The following is a 19,234-nucleotide window of genomic DNA, read 5'->3' as shown; positions in this document are numbered from 1 at the left end:
TGGACCCTTTAAACAATAACTCCCCGCTGTCCCTTCCCTAAGCTCCTGGCAGCCAATCTTCTACTCCCTGCCTCTATGGATTGACTATGCAAGGTGCCTCATACAAATGGGATCATACAGTGTCCTTCTGTGACTGGCTCATTTCACTTAGCATCATGTCTTCAAGGTTCACCCATGTTGTAGGACGTGCCAGAATCTCCTTCCTTTTCAAGGCTGATGGATATTCGATTTTAAGTACATACCACATTTTGTTTATCCTCTCAGCTGTGGGATAGAGAAGTATTTTTTTTTTTATATTATCAAACACTGTATTGTATTAAAATCCCAGGTTAGTCTGACTGTAAGCATTGTACATACAACACATCCCCCTTTGCCTCTGTATACAATGGCTTTACTTTTCCAAAGCCAGAAAAACAATATTCTAACAACATGCAAGTCGATTCTCAAAAATAAAAAGTCTTACCAATCATTGGACCATCGTAACACAAGGCCTTTTACATTTTCGCCCGTCTCATTTTTAAAGTCTTTCTTATAGGCAGATAGAACTTGTCAAAGTTATGACTCCAGCACCGCATACGACAGAGCGTTCTGTCACAGCCCAAACCTCGTTGTCTGAGGTTCCAGGACTGTTGCTGCCAACGCCGAGTGCGCAAAATGCCCTTTTCTTTAGCGTTTCTCTTTGCTTCTTTGAACATCTGGGTTGTATTCTTCAGGATCGTTTGGGTTGCACGTGAGGGCAGCCCTACTCAAGTCAGCTTAAGCAGAAACAAATCGGGTGTGCGTGGTGGAGGATGTGGTGGTGGAATTTCCTGGTTGTGTCACTGGAAAGAATGGAAGAGTAACTCACACAATCAGGGACTAAAAAGAGCCAGCGCCCTTCCTCTCTGTCCATCTGTCCTGTGGCCCTTCCTCTACCCCCCCCCCTTTTTTTTTTTCCTACTGAGGTCAAGTTTTCTTCACCTGGTAGGGAGAGCACATGGCCATTTGCAGCACTCCCCCGCCTTGCAACCGCAGTGGAAAGAACATCCAGATAGCGATCCCAGAGAAGGACTGTGATTGGCTCTGTTGAGTCACATGCCCTCCCGTTGGGCCAATCATGTTATTAGGGTGGTTATGAATTATTAGTGGCCAGGCCTGGCCATAGGCCCATCCCTGTGGCTGGAGTGGTGACTGGGCCTGTTGCTTTCAGAGGGAGGAATCTGAAGGCCCTCTGGGAAAACAGAAAACAACTATGGAGTCACTGTGGGGTGGGGGAGAGGGCACTAATTTTCGCCAGGGCAACAGCAAACATCCTCTGCGTGGAGATCTTCCTTTGTCTTGACAATCGCCTTATGAGAAATGCCCAAGGGTAGGATTACTGCTTGCCAGAGGCCACGAATCCACTGGTGTTCACACCCGATATCTTATTTGTGCCTCACCAAAAACCCTGATGAGCCACTGAAAAGGAACCAATGACACGGAGAAGTTGAGCGATGGGTTCAAGGACGCATAGCGGATGAGGGCAGAGAGGAACCCAGAGCCCTGGCTCCCCGACTCCCATTCCAGTGCTCTCTTCCAGCAACATCACAGTCAAAAGCTTGGACAAGCAGGGGGAGAGTTCAAGCCCGGCCTCAGGCCTGGCCAGTTAGTCAAGGGAGGGAGCTTCGCCGGCTGTCTGCCCCTTGGAGGAGCTGGGCCAACGCCTTGGAGGAGATGGAGGGGCAGCCCCGGCTTTCAGAGCCCGCTCGAGCTCTGATGGGGGACGTCCCTCTGCTGGACGTGGCATCGTCCCAGTGAGTACTCTTAGCATGCAGTTCCTCCAGGACCCTGTGAAGATGCCTCAGTGTGAGCAGCAGTCTCTGGTCCTGAACCTGCATCTCAGCCTAGGAGAGAGAATGAGGGTGAGGGGGCTGGGCAGTCCCCAGAAAGCCTGTTCCTGTCGCTGGCTCCCTGGACACAAACCCACAACCTCACAGGAGCCCTGTCCACCAAAGCCTCAGTTTCTTCACCTGCAAAGTGGAAGGCATTCGCTTCCCTTTCAAGGCTCTCAGGAGGACTGAATGCGTTTGCCTGTGCTCTAAAATGAAACGTGCTCAACTAACTACCAAGCTCTGTGAGAACCTTCATCATCATCATGGTTAAAAAAAAAATTTTTTTTTTAATGTTTATTTATTTTTGAGAGAGAGAGCATGAGTGGGGGAGGAGCAGAGAGAGAGAGAGGGAGGCACAGAATCGGAAGCAGGCTCCAGGCTCTGAGCTGTCAGCACAGAGCCTGACACGGGGCTCGAACTCACCAGCTGTGAGATCATGACCTGAGCTGAAGTCGGATGCTCAACTGACTGAGCCACCCAGGCGCCCCAAATTTTATTCTTATTCACAGCCCCACTCTATGCCTTAATCCTCACTACAACAAACAAAGCACTTTATAGGCATTAAAGTGAAAGCGACTTCGTGTTAAAACAAAGTAGAGTATACCTTGCAAGCAGGCGGGAGGAGCCCTTTGAAACAGCAATTCTCAACATAAGGTCCAGGGAAAGCTTGGGTCCCCAAAAACCCTTTCAGGGGTCAGGGAGGTCAAAACTACTTTCACTACAATCCTAACACATGATTTGCCCTTTCCCCTTCATCTTCTTATGAACATAGAGTGGAGTTTTCCAGAAGGTACATGACACACCATATGGCATTTGATGGCCTGCATAAGCGGTAAGAGAATCCAGCAAATTTCTATTGTAATGAGCATACTGTTGTTTGGGTTTTTAAAGTTTTATTTAGTTTGAGAGAGAGAGAGAGAGAGAGCATGAGTGGGAGAGAGGCAGAGAGACAGAGGATCCCAAGCGGGCTCCGCACTCCCAGCGTGGAGCCCGAGGCGGGGGTTCGAACTCACGAACCCTGAGATCCTGACCTGAGCTGAAGTCGGTCGCCCAACCAACCGATCCACCCAGGTGCCCCTACGATCGTTTGTGTGTGTGTGTGTGTGTGTGTGTGTGTGTGTGTGTGTGTGTTTAAAGCGTTAAGTAAACACTTGGCATTTCTCAGTTTGGGCTTCGCATTCTGTCAACACTGCTCAGCGTAACTCACATGATAAGATGTTAAAACTTCACTTTTCTGACTGCGTAATTCTTACACACGATACAAAATTGCAAAGCCACAAAGGGGCATGTGGTGTAAAGTTTCCCCCACGTCCTCCCACCCCATGCTGCACTTCAGTCTGCTCCCCCAAAAGGCACCCGGGGAATGGCGTCCCTACTGTCTGTCTGTCCGTCTGTCTGTCCCTCCAAGAGGTAATTATTAACATTACTTCTCCATTAGGGGAGTATTTTCTTGTCATGACAAATTACGTCACCAATGTGAATGGAAAGCCACCACAGGCGAGCAGCAGTGGTCCCAACAGAGTAGAGAGAAAACCACCTTCTGAGAACACGGGGGCTCCCCAGGGCCACCTCCTCCTTGATGTTGGGGAAAACCTGAAGTCTGTGTGTTTTTGTTTTTGTTTTTGTTTTTTTAAATTGTAGGGTTTTCCTGATACACGTTGTCATCCAATCTTTGGCACCAGCTTCAAGCACGGGCTCCTGAGAACGCAGTCAGGCACGCGGCGTGGCAGCAGTGTTAGGGGAGGTGGGAGACTCAGTGCCTTTGGACTTGGCCGGAAACCCTGAGCAAACTGGCTTCAACAGGAGGCGGCGGTCCCACTCACCGGGTGAGAGGTCCTGGGGGCTGGAGCTCTGCACTGAAAGCTCTTTCCTGCCTCTGAAATGAATGCCCCTTAGTCATCCGACTGGTTTGCTTTGGCACAGTTCTCTCTCTCCCCTCTTTCAGGTCCCACCAGGTGTTTGGGGCTTCCGTGATCCCCATCACGTAAGGGCCAGGGGAGGCAGGAGAGCCCTGGACTTTTCGTCTATGGTAGCGAGTGTTACCACTCTGCTCCCTCTGATGCGCCAAGTCACTGTCCAGGGCTGATCCCTCCCTGCTGGTCAAGTGAAGCCTCTTGGCTGGGCTCCAGGGGTGTTGTTATGGAGTTATGCGACTCCCTGTGATAGAAGACAAAATCGGCTTGACGGGGCAATTTACAAGACCGGGATCGGCAGGTGGAGACTCAAGGCTCCCATCTCTTGGCATCATGTGGAGTGAGGTGCTTGGGCCTGGGAGGCTTCCGCCAGCCCTGCCTTGTTTTTCCTCTTTATGTGGTGAGAGAGAGGTACCTTAGCAGGTGGAAATCGGACTTTGGGTTCAGGCACCAAGCCGACTCAGCGTGGGTGCCCAGGGTTCAGGGGAGCGTAGGGAAGGCCCCGGCCCAGCCTCTGGATCCCTGGGGACTGTGAGAAGCTGCAGCTCCCACTGATGGAGTCCCCCCGCCCCCACCATGAGAAGCCCTACTGGGTCAGCCCCTCCCACTGGGGTGAGGACAGGGTTGGGTCCCAGCTGGCCTGTTACCTGGCAACCGAGAAGGTCATTTTTGGACAATCCCACCTGTCCCTCCCCTGACTAAAAAGCTGGGCTATTGGGATCCAAACCTTGGGTGCCTTCTGAGATTCCCTGAACCACTTCTTTCTCTCTCTTGACCAGTGTCCTCATGAGCTCTGGGGCATCCGTTTTTGGACTTGGAGAAGACAGCACGAAGAGAGGCATACGGCCTGGCTTCCGGAGCAGCCAGCAAGGAACCAAGTAACGTAATCCATGAATTCAGGAGGGGTAATGCCCAGGGGGTGGGCCTTTTACCCACAGGAAACAGGAGACAGGAGTGAGCTGGGCAAGTACAGTTTCTCCTCTGTCCCCCTCCCCCAGGGTGCAGATTCCCCTTTAACCCCTGCATCCTGCAGAGAACATTGCAGCCAGGAAAACCGGCTGCGGCTGCGGAGAGAGCACTGGGCCTCTTGAGGTTCCTTCCGAAGTGGTGGCCTGCTTGGTGACACGGTGCATCGCCTCACATGGCATCGCCCTTTGCCACCACCCCTGCTTTCCCTCGTTCTCACCTCTCTAGGCTGCGCCTCCAAATATATCATTCGTATCCCAATCCTTGTGCAGGTTTCTTCTCTCTAGAGGGCCCGGGCTGAGACAGTGGGTGTGCCCGACCTCCCCCTACCCCCCACCCCCGGGGCGAGGCTTGTGATAGCCAAGCAGACACTAAGGGAATTACACTTGCCTCCTTACCAAACTATGACAGTAACCCCAGCAATGTCAGTTCCATTGCCATCCCATTTTTATGGTAAGGAAATTGAGGTTTACAGGGGTCAAGTCACTTGCTGGAGGCCACACAGCCGCAGAGCTGGGCGCGCTCCCAGGACTCGGTGTAATTCTAAGGCCAGTCTGGCCAGCACTGCACCCAGATCCTCCTCCTATGTAGGCCACGACCTACTTATCCCAGCACCTGAGACGGCGATTGTGTGCTTCATGGCTGGTATCAGAGGGGAACCTGCGGGGCCTATCCCCTGGTTCCAGGCTCTGCCCCCCGACAAGGGGCCCTAGTAGGGGGGCCCAGGGAACCTCGGAAGATATGGGTGGAGTCGTCAGGTAAAAAGAAACGCGAGGTCTTACCAGCTCCTTTCTCAGCCACTCCAGGGTCTGCCCAAGACTTGGGGTTGGCTCTTCTGTCTCCATCCCAGTGTCCTTGGAGGAGACCTTGATACTGACCCGGTGATGGGCCCGAGGGGCCTTTGATTTGTACAGTCTCCTACCTGCTTCAAGCAGGGAGCAGGGTCTGCCTCAGTCACTGAGGATGGAGTTAACGAGAGCAGGAAGTGGCTTACGTTGGAAAATGTGGCTGGTTTTTTTTTTTTTTTTTTTTTTTTTTAAAGGGCTTCAGTGCTCTGAACGGTATAAGGAGGGAAGGAAGGAGACCACTGGGGTATGGGCACCTCAGTGCCCAGTGGTTCCGGAATCCAAGGTCTGACGCCAAGAGGATCAGAGTGACTGTAAAGCTTTAAATAATGACAATTATTACTATACGATTAATGATTAATTAATAATTATGAGACTAGGTGGCTCTTTCTGAAGGCTGGGTTTGCTCTGAGTGCTTTATTTATATCTGATCCCATTTGGGGCGGATAGTGCATCCATGTCCCTAATCCCCTCCCTCCGTCCTCACCTCTCCACAGAGTCTCGATAAAGGGACATCTTCACTTTCCAGGTCCCCTTGCTCCTGGGGTGTCCTTGCCCCCATTTCTAGAAAAGGAGATCAAAGCGGAAATTTGCGGTTAGACTTCTAAGAAAACTTATCTTCCCGATAAAAGGAAAAATGTCAATGAAGCTCCCCCTTTACTCCTACTGTCTTCTCCTTCCTTCAGCCTGGAACGTGGATGTGATGCCTGGAGCTACGGGAATCGTCTTGATACCTAAGACAGAGACCAAAAAAATCGTGGAGACATTAGAAACCACTGAGCCACAGAATCACCAACAGCATCTGCCTATTATGTGAGATGATAAAACCTCCTTTTTAATTGGGCAAACACAGGCCAACAGATACACCATTTATTCTTCACAACATACTGTGAAGTGGGTATACTTTAGTTGTTTCTTTCAACAAACACGTATTGACATTACTACGTGCCAAGTTCTGCTCTCGGCTTTGGGGATATGTCCCCGAATCAAATGTCCTGGAGGACATCATAGTGGATAGAGAAAACAGTGATCACATTGATATTATGATGAAAATACACAGGATCTATGCCTACATAGAGTTTAAAATAACTTATTCTGTCCACATGAATGAGGTACCCCAAACTAAGAATTAACATGGCAGTCCCAGATAAAGAGCAGAGGGGACCAGCGAAACTCATTTCAGGGGGACTTGTCCTCAAGCCAGGCTGCACAATCTGTCCACAAAGCTTCCCTCCAGAGGACTTCAGAATTCAGAATTACGAGACGCACAAGGAAACCGTCAACCATAAGTGAGAGTCAGCAGACGCCATCGACAGCAGGGTTAGGCCCCTCTTTTCCGAGCAACTTCAAAGGAAGACAACGACAAAGTATTTTGCAAGGAATTAAATTCGTACAAGAAAGAATAAAAACATAAGGGAAAAGCACCGTTAAAAAGGCAGACTCGGGGCACCTGGGTGGCTCAGTTGGTTAAGTGTCCGACTCTTGATTTTGGCTCAGGTCATGAGCCAAATGAATAAACATTAACAATAAATAAACATTTTTTTAAAAAAGGCAGATTCAAAAAAGAACTAAATAGAATTTATAGAAGCAAAAATGAAAGCAAACGTGTATAAATGAAAGAAAAAAAGAGTGTACCTTTGGAGTAGTCCCAGAAGACAGAGCGAGGGTAGTGAGTACAGGACCTAGGGAGGCAGCCTGGGACTCCGTGGGAGGAAACTTCTGCACAGAATACTGCCAAGCTGGCATTCAGTGGAGTGCCCAGGGCAGCCTGGATGCTGAGGGAAGGGGAGGAGCTCCACTGGCTTGGAGGTGGGACCTGGGGCTCCTTCCAAGCATGAGATGGACCAGACAAGAAAGGGTGGCCATTCAGGAAGCCAGGACACCTGGGTTGTAACCCCAGCTCTACCAAACTTTGTGTGTGAACTTGGACCTCATCCTTTCCATCTTAGGTATAATGAGATTCAAAGTAGTTACTAAATTGAGTTGTAAGAAATGTCACATTTCTTGTGCCCTGGGGTTTACAGCCTGAGATGCATTCTGCCACACGCAGAACAGACTTTGGGTGCAATTTCTCCTGGTTCCGTGGTCACTCTTTAGCACCAGAGAGGGTCCAAGAAACTCTTGTCTGCCACGTTGGCCAGAAACAATTTCTTCCAGGCTGTGTGTCACATGACCCTGTAGTGCCCCCAGCCGGAGGCAGCCATCTGCAGATGGGACAGGACGGGGTGGTTTGTGGGTCACGGTGTGAAAGGAGCTGAGTCCAGGGTGGTGACCAAATGACCCAATCAGATCTTCTCTCTGAGAAGGTGAATTTGCAAAGATGGAGAATCCAAAACTGAATTGTGTAACAAAGCTCTCCAAAACTCCATCCCTTCAAACAGCAGTCATTTATTTTCGCTCTTGAGTTTGTGGGTCGACTGGGATGGTCTGCGGACCTGCAGCCCCGAGCCCGCTTTGTGGAATCACTGGGTTACTGGGCCATGTTTTCCTCTTGGCAATGGCAAAGGGTAAGAGGGCAGGTGGAACCATACAAAGCCTCGTAAAGCCTAGACTCGAGACTGCCACCGTTTTCTTTGCCACGTGCCACTGGACAAAGGGAATCACCTGGCCAAGCTCAAGGTTAAGAGGCAGGGATGTGCACTCCACCTACAAAGAGATCCTGGCAAGCATGTGGAGTTAGGGAGGAGTGGAGAAGAGGGAGCGCCAATTCTAGACCAGGAAGGAAGTTAGTTCAGGCGGGGGGCCCTGGACCTTGGTGGGGGGGCCCAGAGGGAAGGTGGCAAGCAGAAACCAGGAAGTGGCAGGAACTGGAGGCAGAAAGAATTGCTGTGGCAGTGGCAGGAGACACGGAAAGAACCAGAGAGACGGTGATTTCGGAATGACGGTTGAAGGATAATCTAGGACCACCAACATTTATTGACCTTCTGCTCTAGACCAGGCATCACGCTAAGCCCTTGACATACAGAACTCCGTTTCATCCTCAAAATCTTATGGCCGCAGTTCCCAAACCATGTGCCAAGGCACCCCAAGGGACTGCAGAATACTCACGGAGGCACTGCGAAATATTTTTAAATTTTGAGGGAGATACAAAAACCTCTAGTGGCTACTGGACAAGCTACTATTAAGGTGTTTGAACCTAAATGTTTAACAAACAGCCCTTAGGTATTTCTTTGAGGCTGGCACACTGTGAAGAAAATACTGAGCATTGGGGCGCCTGGGTGGCTCAGTCGGTTAAGCGTCTGACTTCGGCTCTGGTCACGATCTCGCGGTTCGTGAGTTCGAACCCCGCATCGGGCTCTGGGACGCCAGCTCGGGGCCTGGAGCCTGCTTCGGATTCTGTGTCTCCCTCTGTCTGCCCCTCCCCTGCTCATGTTCTCTCTCTCTCTCTCTCTCTCAAGAATAAACAAACATTAAAAAAATTTTTAAAAATTACTGAGATGCTAAGGGTGCTGTGAACTTCGGCCTATAAGGTCGGTACCATTGTTCTCTGCACTTCATAGTTGGTCATAGATAGATCCTATCATCAACCTCTTTTACCGATGAGGAAACTGAGGCTCCAAGTGGCATGGATTTTTCTAGGATCAACCAAGCAGGTGAACAACAGGGCTGGAACGAGAACCTGTCCTCCCTGACCTGCATGGGAGGATCTTGCTTGATGTTACAAAGTAGTGGGGGGGGGGTCGTGCAGGGGCTCAAGCCAGGCCACGTTCTGTCCCCCTGGGCAAGCCCGGTGGCTTCTCCGCCCGACACAGTAGTGGTGTTGCTAGGAGCTCTTGGCACTTAGAATCTCACGCTCCGTCCTTGGCCTTTAGCACTGATGCCTCATCACCCTGGAAAGCCATTTCTCGTGGTTAACTCGTTTTGATGCATTTTCATTGATTTTTAATCCCACTCTCAAGATGCTGGCTCATAGCACATTTTACTTCACAGACGCAGCAAGGCTTGGCACACAGGGATAAGTCTGGTGGAGCCGGGAGGCCCGGAAAGGGAGAAGCTTAAATCCCGGAGGGGGGTGGGGTGGGGTGGGGAAAGGTCCTCACCAAATAAAAAAGCCAGAATGGCCATCCATTCATCATCCATGGGCAGCTAATAACATGGCTTCCATGTGCCAAACCCTCCACTGGGTGCCGTGGGTATATAGTGGTGAGCAAGAAAGACCACGCACGTGACCTCTGGGGCTTATAAGGTCCATTAGCAATCAGATGGTCCGAAAATTGTTCTTTATACTACAAGAATGGCATAGATATAGATGTAGATATAGATATAAATTAGGTACATAGATACAGAGGATATAGACATAGATAGATATAGATATAGATGATATATAGATGATATAGATATAGATATAGATATAGATATAGATATAGATATAGATAGACATTGAATGAATGAATGAGTTTGCAGATGAAGAACTGCTCCACTGGAAATGTGAATTGCCCATGCAAGTCAGCAACTATGGCAAAGCAGGGTGTCCCTCAATATCCCTTCTTCCGTTCACACATGGCAAAACACTACATTCCCAGACTCCCTTGCAAGTGTAAATGCGGCCACGTGACTCAATCCTGGCGGATCGGACAGGAATGGAACCGATGGGTACAATCTCTGGGCTGTGCCCTTAAGAAGAAGGCGGAGATGTTTCCGATTCTGTGTCTCCCTCTCTCTCTGCCCCTCCCCCGTTCATGCTCTGTCTCTCTCTGTCCCAAAAATAAATAAACATTGAAAAAAATTTAAAAAAAAAAAAAAGAAGAAGGCGGAGGAAGCTTCCTGCCCCCTCCCCTTGTCCTCCTTCTGCGGATTGGACGAAGTGAGTAGTCGGAAGGGCTGGAGGTGGAGCAGCCATCTTGGACCACAAGGTAGGAGATGGCAGAGCGACAAGATAGAAGGAAGCTGGGTCTCTTGTGATTGGTGAAGCCACCAGCCAGCCTTGACTGCCAAGTGCACTTTATTTTTTTTTTATTTTTTTTTTCAACGTTTATTTATTTTTGGGGGGACAGAGAGAGACAGAGCATGAACGCGGGAGGGGCAGAGAGAGAGGGAGACACAGAATCGGAAACAGGCTCCAGGCTCCGAGCCATCAGCCCAGAGCCTGACGCGGGGCTCGAACTCACGGACCGCGAGATCGTGACCTGAGCTGAAGTCGGACGCTTAACCGACTGCGCCACCCAGGCGCCCCACTGCCAAGTGCACTTTAACATGAGAGAGAAATCAGGTCATGATTGTTTCGGGTCTCTTTATTACAGGAGTTAAGCCAGTGTCCTATAAATACAGCAGCAGAAGCCGGGCCCTTGATTTCCCCTCCGTCACGTCCTTTCCACAATCTCCTCCCACCTATGTGTTTTAGTTTCTCACACACGTTTTCTTGGCCATGACCTGATCTGCTCCTCTGTGATGTTCGCAAGCACGTGCGAGCATGCCAACCACAGGGAGCACAAGAATGGAGTACAGCTGGCTTGGGGGGCCCGACACCCCCTCTCCTTCTGTGGCCGCGTGTCCCCTTCCAGCAGGCCCCCACTTGGGCCCAGACAAACAAGACCGGTAATCCATCACTTGTCTGCTGCCTGCGCCCTGTATCTCTGCATTCGTAGGTCCCGGAGCCCGGGCCCGGCACCCCGCGTCCTGTAGCGAATGCTCCCCGAGCCGTGTCCATATCCTCTCAACACCCACCTTCTCCGTATGTGTCCAGGCCTCCTACCGCAAAGCACGCCTGACCCTCTTGCTTCGGAAACGTGCTTGACCTGTGCGGAGGACCTGTACGGACCGGAGCACGGGAACAGCCCTCCGCAACGACAAGCCACGGTCAGTGGGTAGAGACCTCCCTTCCCTCGGCGCTCGGGAATCCAGCTGGACTGAGAGCCTCAGCTGCCCACAGCGCTCACAGGCTCGTCGATGCACCTGCAGCGTGTTAGAAGCCTTCCCTTCTCTCTCGCTTTCCCATTCCATCTGCTGCGCCCCCTGGGACCACCTCCCGAATAAGCCCCTTGCCCTCAAAGTCCTGTCTCAGGTCTGCTTCTCAGGGAACTGAGGCCACAATACGTCCTATCCTCGGGTGCCCTGTACACCTGGGTCCCGTGCATCTCTTTCTGAGCACACCTGTGCTGCCCTTGAGTGTCCTATGCATGGTATACTAGCCCCTGGTACACAAGTGCCCCGTATACGTGTGCCTTACACACACCTGTCCCATGTCCAGGCATCACAGTCCTACATCCCTACCTCCTAGGTCAGGGGAGTGTGGCCCCTGCCCCCAACGAGGTGGTGGGGACTCGAGTGAAGCAGAATGAGACAGGGGGAAGAAGGCCCCCTTGACCCCAGCGGGCCTTGGGGGCGACTCGGATGCAAGTTGCCTGGTTCTTCCGAGCCCCGGTTCCCTCTCCTGGTGAATAAGCTCCAGCTCTAAGCTGTCCTGGGACCAGGGAAGATGACCCAGCATGGGGACTGGTGGCACGCAGGAGGTACTCCATCAAGGCCCCCCCTCCTTTCTTCCTGGGCCCACCTTCTCCCGAGGGGTGCTTTAAATGCCGTTAACCCAGTGCCTCCAGCGCCCGGAGCCTGTGCTGCCCTGGGGAGAAGGACCCGTGGATGAGAGAAGACGAGGTCCCTGTCCTCACGGAGCTGCCAGGTGGAGGGGCTCGCTTTTGCAGAGCCTGGGGATAGGACTCTCCATTCCTCTTCTTTTTTTCTCTCCAGAGCAGGGAGAAATCACAGCACCTAGGTTTTTCACTCCCCAAGGCCGGGAGCTCCAGACTGACCAGGTGGAGAGGAAGGAAAAGAGGGCCGAGGTGGCTGAAGAGGTAGGGGTGTGTGTGTGTGTGTGTGTGCGCGCGCGCGCGCTCTCTCTCCAGGGCCTGATGCATACACGGCCACCACCTCATTTCCTCCGGTCCCTGAACCGTGTCCCATTACCGTGATATCAGAGCCACTCCCTAAAAGCATCAGAGCTCCAGGAAAACCAGGTGAGCCAGGATGGTACCAGAGGGTAAATATAAAACGAGTGAGCCAACCCAAACACCAGAACTCAGCAAGATGCCCAGAGACGGACGAAAGTGAGTGCGGTAGGGCACAGTAGGATGTGGCTGGAACTTGAGGTCTATCTGAGGTCCCCAAATCAATCTGGAAGTCAGTGGTTCTGGTTGTACTTCTGCTAACCCTCAGTGTGGCCATAGGACAACCTTTTTTCTCTTTGGCCACTCATGTATTTTCTTTCTTTTTTTTTTTTAATTTTTTTTAATGTTTGTTCATTTTTGAGAGACAGAGTGTTAGCGGGGGGGGGGGGGGTGGCGGGGGGAGGGGAGCAGAGAGACAGGGAGACACAGAATCCAAAGCAGGCTCCAGGCTCCCAGTGGTCAGCACAGAGCCCAATGCAGGGCTTGAACCCACGAACCGCGAGATCATGACCTGAGCCGAAGTCGGACGCCCAACCGACTGAGCCACCCAGGCGCCCCCACTCATGTACTTTCTTCTGAATTTTTGCCTACTACCTCTACATTGATTTACTTATACTGTGTATGTCTTTAAACTGACCATATTAGAGAGGAATGGTTCCTCTGACAGAAAATCCCAACTAATAGTGTTTACATAAGATAGGGGTTTATTTCTCTCACAAATAAAAGTTTGGGAAACTATTCCATGATCATCTGGGATCCAGATTCCTTCAATTTTGTTGCTTCTCCATCCTAATGTGCTTCCACCTCATGGTGCAAGGTGGCTGCACAAGCTCCAGCTATCAGGTCTGCATCCCGGCAGCAGGAACAACAAAAGAAGAGAAGGAGGGCATATCCACTTCCTTTGAGAACACTTAATACATGGAGTGCCTGTGTGGCTCAGTCAGTTAAGGGTCTGACTTTTGATTTTGGCTCAGGTTGTGAGATCAAGGCTGGCATCAGGCTCTGCTCTGGGTGTGGAGCCTGCTTAATATTCTCTCCCTTTCTCTCCCTCTCTCTCTCTCTCCCTCTCTCTCTCTCTCCCTCTCTCTCTCTCTGCCTCTCTCCCTCGGCCCCTCCCCCACTTGCACATGGGCACGCTCTCTCTCTCTCTCTCAACCCCTGCCCACCCCCCACAATACATTTTGCCCACACACTACCTCCTCTGATAGTCTAATGGCTTAGTGTCCATTTGGTCACATCTAACTGCAAGGGAGGCTGGGAAATGGAATCCTTATTCAAAGGGCACTGTGCCAGGTAGTAATCAAGGGTTCTATCCCAGTGGGAGAAAGGGAGAGTAAATATTAGAGGAAACCAGGAGACTACGTTGCCCCGACTTTTATAGAGACTCATATTTTCTTCTGTTTCACTCTAAGCTACATTATCCACAATATCGCTGGTTTCATGAACTAGTTATATATTTTCTAAAACACATTAAAATAAATACCTCGCCATACACACACACACACACGCACGCGCGCGCACACACACACAGATATATGTGTATAGATATAGATACACTCTAGAGGTGCGAGACTGTTACCATCCCGGTGATCTGTGCCTGTTGGTATTCATACCCTTATGTACACCCCTCCCCTCGACTCTGGACTAGACTGTCACCTGCACTAAAGCAACAGAATACAGCAGAAGTGACAGTGTGCCTGTTTCAACCCTCAGCTTTAAGAAGCTCCAACAGCTTCTTCTTTCGTACCCGGGGGAGAGTCGAGGGCCATTATCAAATCTCTGACCACCTTGAGACCGCCATTGTGTGAGGAAGCCCAAGCTAATTATCTGGCGACCACGTGGAAGAGAACAGAACAATCCAGCTGACAGCTGACAGTGAGAACCAAGCCCCACGTACGTGGTGATGTCTGAGTGTTTCCGGCTACCTCCCAGCTGTCTGGACCACTCCAGCTGACGCAGAATTGAGCTGTCCCTGCTGAGCCCAGCCCAAAACTGAGCAAATAAATAGTGGTTTTCTTTTAAGCTGTTAAGTTTTGGGATGGTTTGTTATGCAGCAATATATAACTAAAACACATTTATCTATAGAACACCTAAAATCATGTTATGCATCATTGCTCTTTTGGAAAATTCTGGATTAAGTGATGCTCTAATGTTCTAGAAGAGCGCACACTCTCTCTCAGACTCAGATATCACCAGATAGATGCACAAACAGGAAATTGATCGGAGATTGTGGCATGCCAACACGACCACAATAATCTCCCAAAGGGTCTCTGTTTCTCTCTTGTCCCACCTGGGAGTAGCTGAAGAGAGAACGTTTTTAAAATGCAGATCTGATCACAGCACTCTCCTGCTTACCACTCACGGCAGTGTGCAGAAGGGGTCTCCTCAGGTCTGACTACACACTCAGATTCCACAGATGACCACAAGCCACACCTGACGTTGACCTACTCTGAAGGATACAGGACAGGAACCTTAGCTTGCTAGCGAGGCACTCGAAGAATGCTAGCACCAGGCACTTCTGTCAGTGGGGGCCTCATGGGAGCCAACACCTTTGCACCTGCCGGATGATACGAGTCACCGTCCTCAGGAAGCCCAAAGTACAATTTGCCACCAAGTAGTTATCATTCCTTTCAGTCCAGATGTAGTTTACCAATCTCTCTTCCTGTTTTAATTTAAATTATTGTTTAAACAATTTTTTTAACGTTTAGTTTATTTTTCAGACAGAGAGAGACAGAGCATGAGCGGGGGAGGGGCAGAGAGAGAGGGGGACACAGAATCCGAAGCAGGCTCCAGGCTCCGAGCTGTCAGCACACAGCCCGACACGGGGCTCGAACTCACAGAGGGTGAGCCAAAGTCAGATGCTCGACTGACTGAGCCACCCAGGAGCCCCTTAAATTATTTTTTTAGAACAATTGTAGATTTATAGAAAAACTGGGAAGGTAGTATAGAGAGTTCCCATATATCTGGCGCCCAGTTTCCCTATTATTAACGTCTCACATTAGTACAGGACACTGGTTACAATGAATGAACCAATACATTATTAGTAGCTAATGTCCATACTTACTCAGAGTTCCTTAGTGTTCACCAGTGTCCTTTTTCTGGCCAGGATACCACACGACATGTCTCTTTAGGCTCCTCTTGGCTGTGACAGTTCCTCAGGCTTTCCTTGTTTTGGATGACCTTGACAGTCCTGAGAAGTGGTCAGGCATTCTGCAGAATGTGCCTCAACTGGGATTTGTCTGATGTTTATCTCATAAGTAGACTGGGGTTGTGGGTCTGGGGAGGAAGAACACTGAGGTAAAGTGCCATTCCCATGACATCGTATCAAGGGTACATGCTATCAACACAACGGGCTGATGTTGACCTTGATCATGCGGCTGAGGTAGTCAGTTGGTCATGCTTCTCCCCTGTAAAGTTACCCCCTCTTCCCACCGTGCTCCCTGAAAAGTCACTATGCTCAGCTTACACTTCACTGGGGAGTTATGTTCCCCCTCCTTGGGGATGAAGTATCTATACATTTGGAATTCTGTGTGGGAGATGGATCTCTTCTCCCCTCCCCCTTTTTGTTTTCGTCGGTCATACTTCAGGTTTATAATCGAGTACTGCCTTATTTTATTTGTTCAAAATTGTCCAGCTTTTGAAAGCTCTTTCAGCTGCTCCCTGTATCCTTTGACACACCCCATCGACGTGTGTGTGTGTGTGTGTGTGTGTGTGTGTGTGTGTGTGTGTTTATGTATTGCGTGCTTTTTGTATTGAAGGACTTCCTTACTTCCTGGCACTCTAACGCACCCCATGCTCATCTTGCGTATGTCCTGTTCCAGTCCCAGAATCAGCTGTCTCTCCCTGGTTCCTTATGTTGGTGAACGGTATTGGAGACCAAATCTGGGGACCACATGTGCTCACTGCTGTGCGCTATCACTGTCCAGGCACCTGTTTACCTACCTGGGTGCATACACATATTTATAAGCATTTCTACATGGAATCTTCTGCATCTAAGTTAAGCTAAACAGGAATTCCTCCTGATAGCTCCAATTCTAATCAATTACCATATGGATCGTTCCAGCCTCTTCCTCAGGGGTCATTTTTATCATAGCGATGTTGCCTAGTAACATAGTGGACATATGTTTATCTGTTTCCAAGGAAACAGAGCTAGATAGTTAACCAAAGGTCAAATTCTCCTGCAAAAGAGGAAAAGGTTTTGTTAACCCTTTACTCACACGGATCAGTGGCTCTCACTGCTTGGAGGGTGAGAACAAGCTTTGGCCCGCGAGTGAGCGAGCGAGCGAGTGGGCGCTGCAGTGACCTGGCTTGCTGATGGTCCGGAGTAGATAAATGCTATGGAGAAAAATTCAGAGTTAAGGAGTAAAGGGAGCTGGGACACTGCTAGTTTTTTAAATGTTTATTTATTTATTTTATTTTTATTAAAAAAATTTTTTTTTAATGTTTGCTTATTTTTGAGACAGAGAGAGAGAGAGCATGAACGGGGGAGGGGCAGAGAGAGAGGGAGACACAGAATCCGAAGCAGGCTCCGGGCTCCGAGCCGTCAGCACAGAGCCCAACGCGGGGCTCGAACTCACAGTCCGTGAGATCATGACCTGAGCCGAAGTCGGATGCTTAACCAACTGAGCCACCCAGGCGCCCCTATTTATGTCTTTTAGAGAGAGTGGGGAGAGGGGGAGAGGTGGGGTGGGAGGGGGAATCCCAAGCAGCCTCCACACTCAGCATGGAGCCCAATGCGGGGCTCGATCCCATGACCCAGACCCTGGGATCGTGACCTAGGCTGAAATCAAGAGTCGGATGCTCAAGCGACTGAGCCACCCAGGCGCCCCGGCACTGCTAGTTTTTAAAGGATGGTCTGGGCAGGTGTCTCTGAGAAGGTGACATCTGACCAAAGACTTGAAAGACGTCGGGGAGTGAGCTCTGGGGATGTCAGGCAGCAGAGTGTCCCGGGGAAGAAGGAATGGTAAAGGCAAAGGCTCTGAGGCAGGACTGTGCATGACCACGGGAGGGGACCACGGGTGTTTTATAGGGAGGTCTTTATGGGGAGGTCCGACACCACAGCTGGCTTCCCCTCAAAGTCCCGAATGAGAGGCCAGGCCTGTGAGGTCGGGGAGACACTGAACCCTCTTCATTCCTGAGGTCCCACCCAGGTCTCCACCACACCAGCCTCCAAGGCCCAGGCACCCAGCTTCCAGGGCGGCCTCTGCAGTCCTGGCTGGCTATGGACCGCACGGGCCTTTGGAGCAGGACAGGTCAGGCTCTCCCACGAGGTGGCTGTGGCGCCAGGACAGGGTAACCTATCTGCCGGTCCTTCTAGGTGGTGGCCCCCAGCTGATCTTCTGGAAGCTCCTACAGCCTGCATTTTTATCCTGCATTTTTAGGATCCCACCCACAGGTAAACGCTGAGGCTCACAGAGGTGAGAGGTCCTAGCTGAGGACAGGCAAGTGAGCTGGCCTCAGTCTTCCTGGGGATCCATGATCTTCAGCCGGAACTCGGGTCTTGTTCCCAACCTCCAGGAACCGAGAGTGTCACTTTCACTTTTGTGCTCTGGGTACCTCACTCGATCCCACTTGAACCCGATTCCCCTTTAATCTGGGCCCTGTAAAGGAAAGAAACACTGAGAGCCTCACCCGTGTTTCATCCACGCACACTGTGCTGAGCTCTGGGGGAATCGGGGAATCAGACAGGGGCCCCGACTTCCAGGGGCGGCCAGTCTGATGAGAGAGGCTGGCACGGAGAGGAAATAACTCTTTTTTTTTTTAATATTATTTTTGAGAGAGACAGAGCACAAGTGGGGGAAAGGCAGAGAGACAGGGAGACACAGAATCCGAAGCAGCCTCCGGGCTCCGAGCTGTCAGCACAGAGCCCGACGCGGGGCTCGAACTCACAAACCGCGAGATCATGACCTGAGCCGAAGTCGGACGCTTAACCGACTGAGCCATCCAGGAGGGAGTAACTCCTCAGAGATCAGGCAAAGCGCCAGTCCAGCTGGAGGGTCCCGAGGTAGGCTTCCCAGGGGAGGAGGCACTACAGCTGGGCCTTGGAGGGTGACGGTGTGTGTGGCCCTTGGTAATTCCCCAAGAGAACACCTACCTTGGACTGTGCACCCCGCTGTCCCACAGAGAAAGAACAGGGAAAGGGGAGGGGGGAGGTTCGTCGGAAGCTTCCTTTCAGCCTTCAGGTGGCGCCCTTGAGCCACGGAGCCGCACGCGCCTGGGAAGACTGTCCCGACCTGAGGACCCAGGAGAGGACCCGGGTCCCACCTGGGGGCTGTGCGTGTGGGTGGGGGGCGGGGGCGAAGGGAGCGAAGGGGCTCTGCGCGGTAGGGGCTCCCCGGCGTGGGCGTGGGCGGGGGCGGGGGGGGGGGGAGGGCCGGGGGGGGGGGGGGGGGTCTCCCCCAGCACCCACCCCCGCGCCCCGCCCCTGCACCCGTCCCCGCGGGCTCCAAGCTTCGATTCCCCGAGCCCGGGCGCCGGCGGAACACATAAGCCCTCCGGGGACAGGGAGGGGGCTGGAGCCTGATCCCCCGTCGGCCCGACACCCAGCCTGCTACCCGCCTCCCGGTCCCTCCCCGCGCTAACTCTCCGGGCGCCCGCGCCGGCCGCGGGCGGAGCTGGATCGGCGGCTCTCCGAGCTCCCCGGCCCCCGCCCCTGCCCCTCCCTCCCCGGAGCCTCCAGCGGCCGCCGCCGTAGAGCCCCGCGCGGCGCGAGCAGGTACGTGCGCCTCGGCAGCGGCTCCGGGCCGGGCCGGGCCGGGGAGGGGGCGGGAGCCGGGGAG

At 51.8% G+C, this 19,234-nt stretch overlaps 2 protein-coding genes and 1 long non-coding RNA gene across 4 annotated transcripts in view; 1 reads left to right on the top strand and 2 right to left on the bottom strand.

Annotated features, from left to right (window-relative positions):
* Positions 1–206: 206 nt before the first annotated feature.
* On the bottom strand, positions 207–6,090 carry CUNH20orf202 (chromosome unknown C20orf202 homolog). Its single transcript, XM_040446808.1, has 3 exons — positions 6,062–6,090; positions 5,512–5,674; positions 207–1,862 (listed from the first exon to the last, which is right to left on the bottom strand). The coding sequence occupies exons 1-3, from the start codon at positions 6,088–6,090 to the stop codon at positions 1,629–1,631; spliced, it is 426 nt and encodes a 141-aa protein (XP_040302742.1). The 3' UTR covers positions 207–1,628.
* An 8,726-nt stretch (positions 6,091–14,816) lies between these two features.
* The window catches only part of LOC121012372 (uncharacterized), a 10,804-nt gene continuing 6,386 nt past the window's right edge, over positions 14,817–19,234 (bottom strand). Inside the window, exons 4-7 of the long non-coding RNA XR_005782072.1 lie at positions 17,869–18,055; positions 16,673–16,790; positions 15,520–15,731; positions 14,817–15,012 (exon numbers count right to left, since the gene is read on the bottom strand). This is a non-coding gene — a long non-coding RNA (uncharacterized LOC121012372). The remainder of the gene's footprint in view (positions 15,013–15,519; positions 15,732–16,672; positions 16,791–17,868; positions 18,056–19,234) is intronic.
* The window catches only part of TMEM74B (transmembrane protein 74B), a 6,393-nt gene continuing 5,488 nt past the window's right edge, over positions 18,330–19,234 (top strand). Inside the window, exon 1 of one of the 2 annotated variants that reach the window (XM_040447461.1) lies at positions 18,330–18,459. The gene's annotated coding sequence lies outside the window, so the exon portion shown is untranslated. Of the gene's footprint in view, positions 18,460–18,948; positions 19,171–19,234 lie in introns of those variants that run through there. The other variant, XM_040447460.1, reaches the window with a different exon arrangement.

Source organism: Herpailurus yagouaroundi, unplaced genomic scaffold (genome assembly GCF_014898765.1).
Source record: "Herpailurus yagouaroundi ecotype Mexico unplaced genomic scaffold, PumYag 196, whole genome shotgun sequence".
NCBI classification, from domain to species: domain Eukaryota; kingdom Metazoa; phylum Chordata; class Mammalia; order Carnivora; family Felidae; genus Herpailurus; species Herpailurus yagouaroundi.
This window is presented reverse-complemented; position numbering and strand designations above follow the sequence as displayed.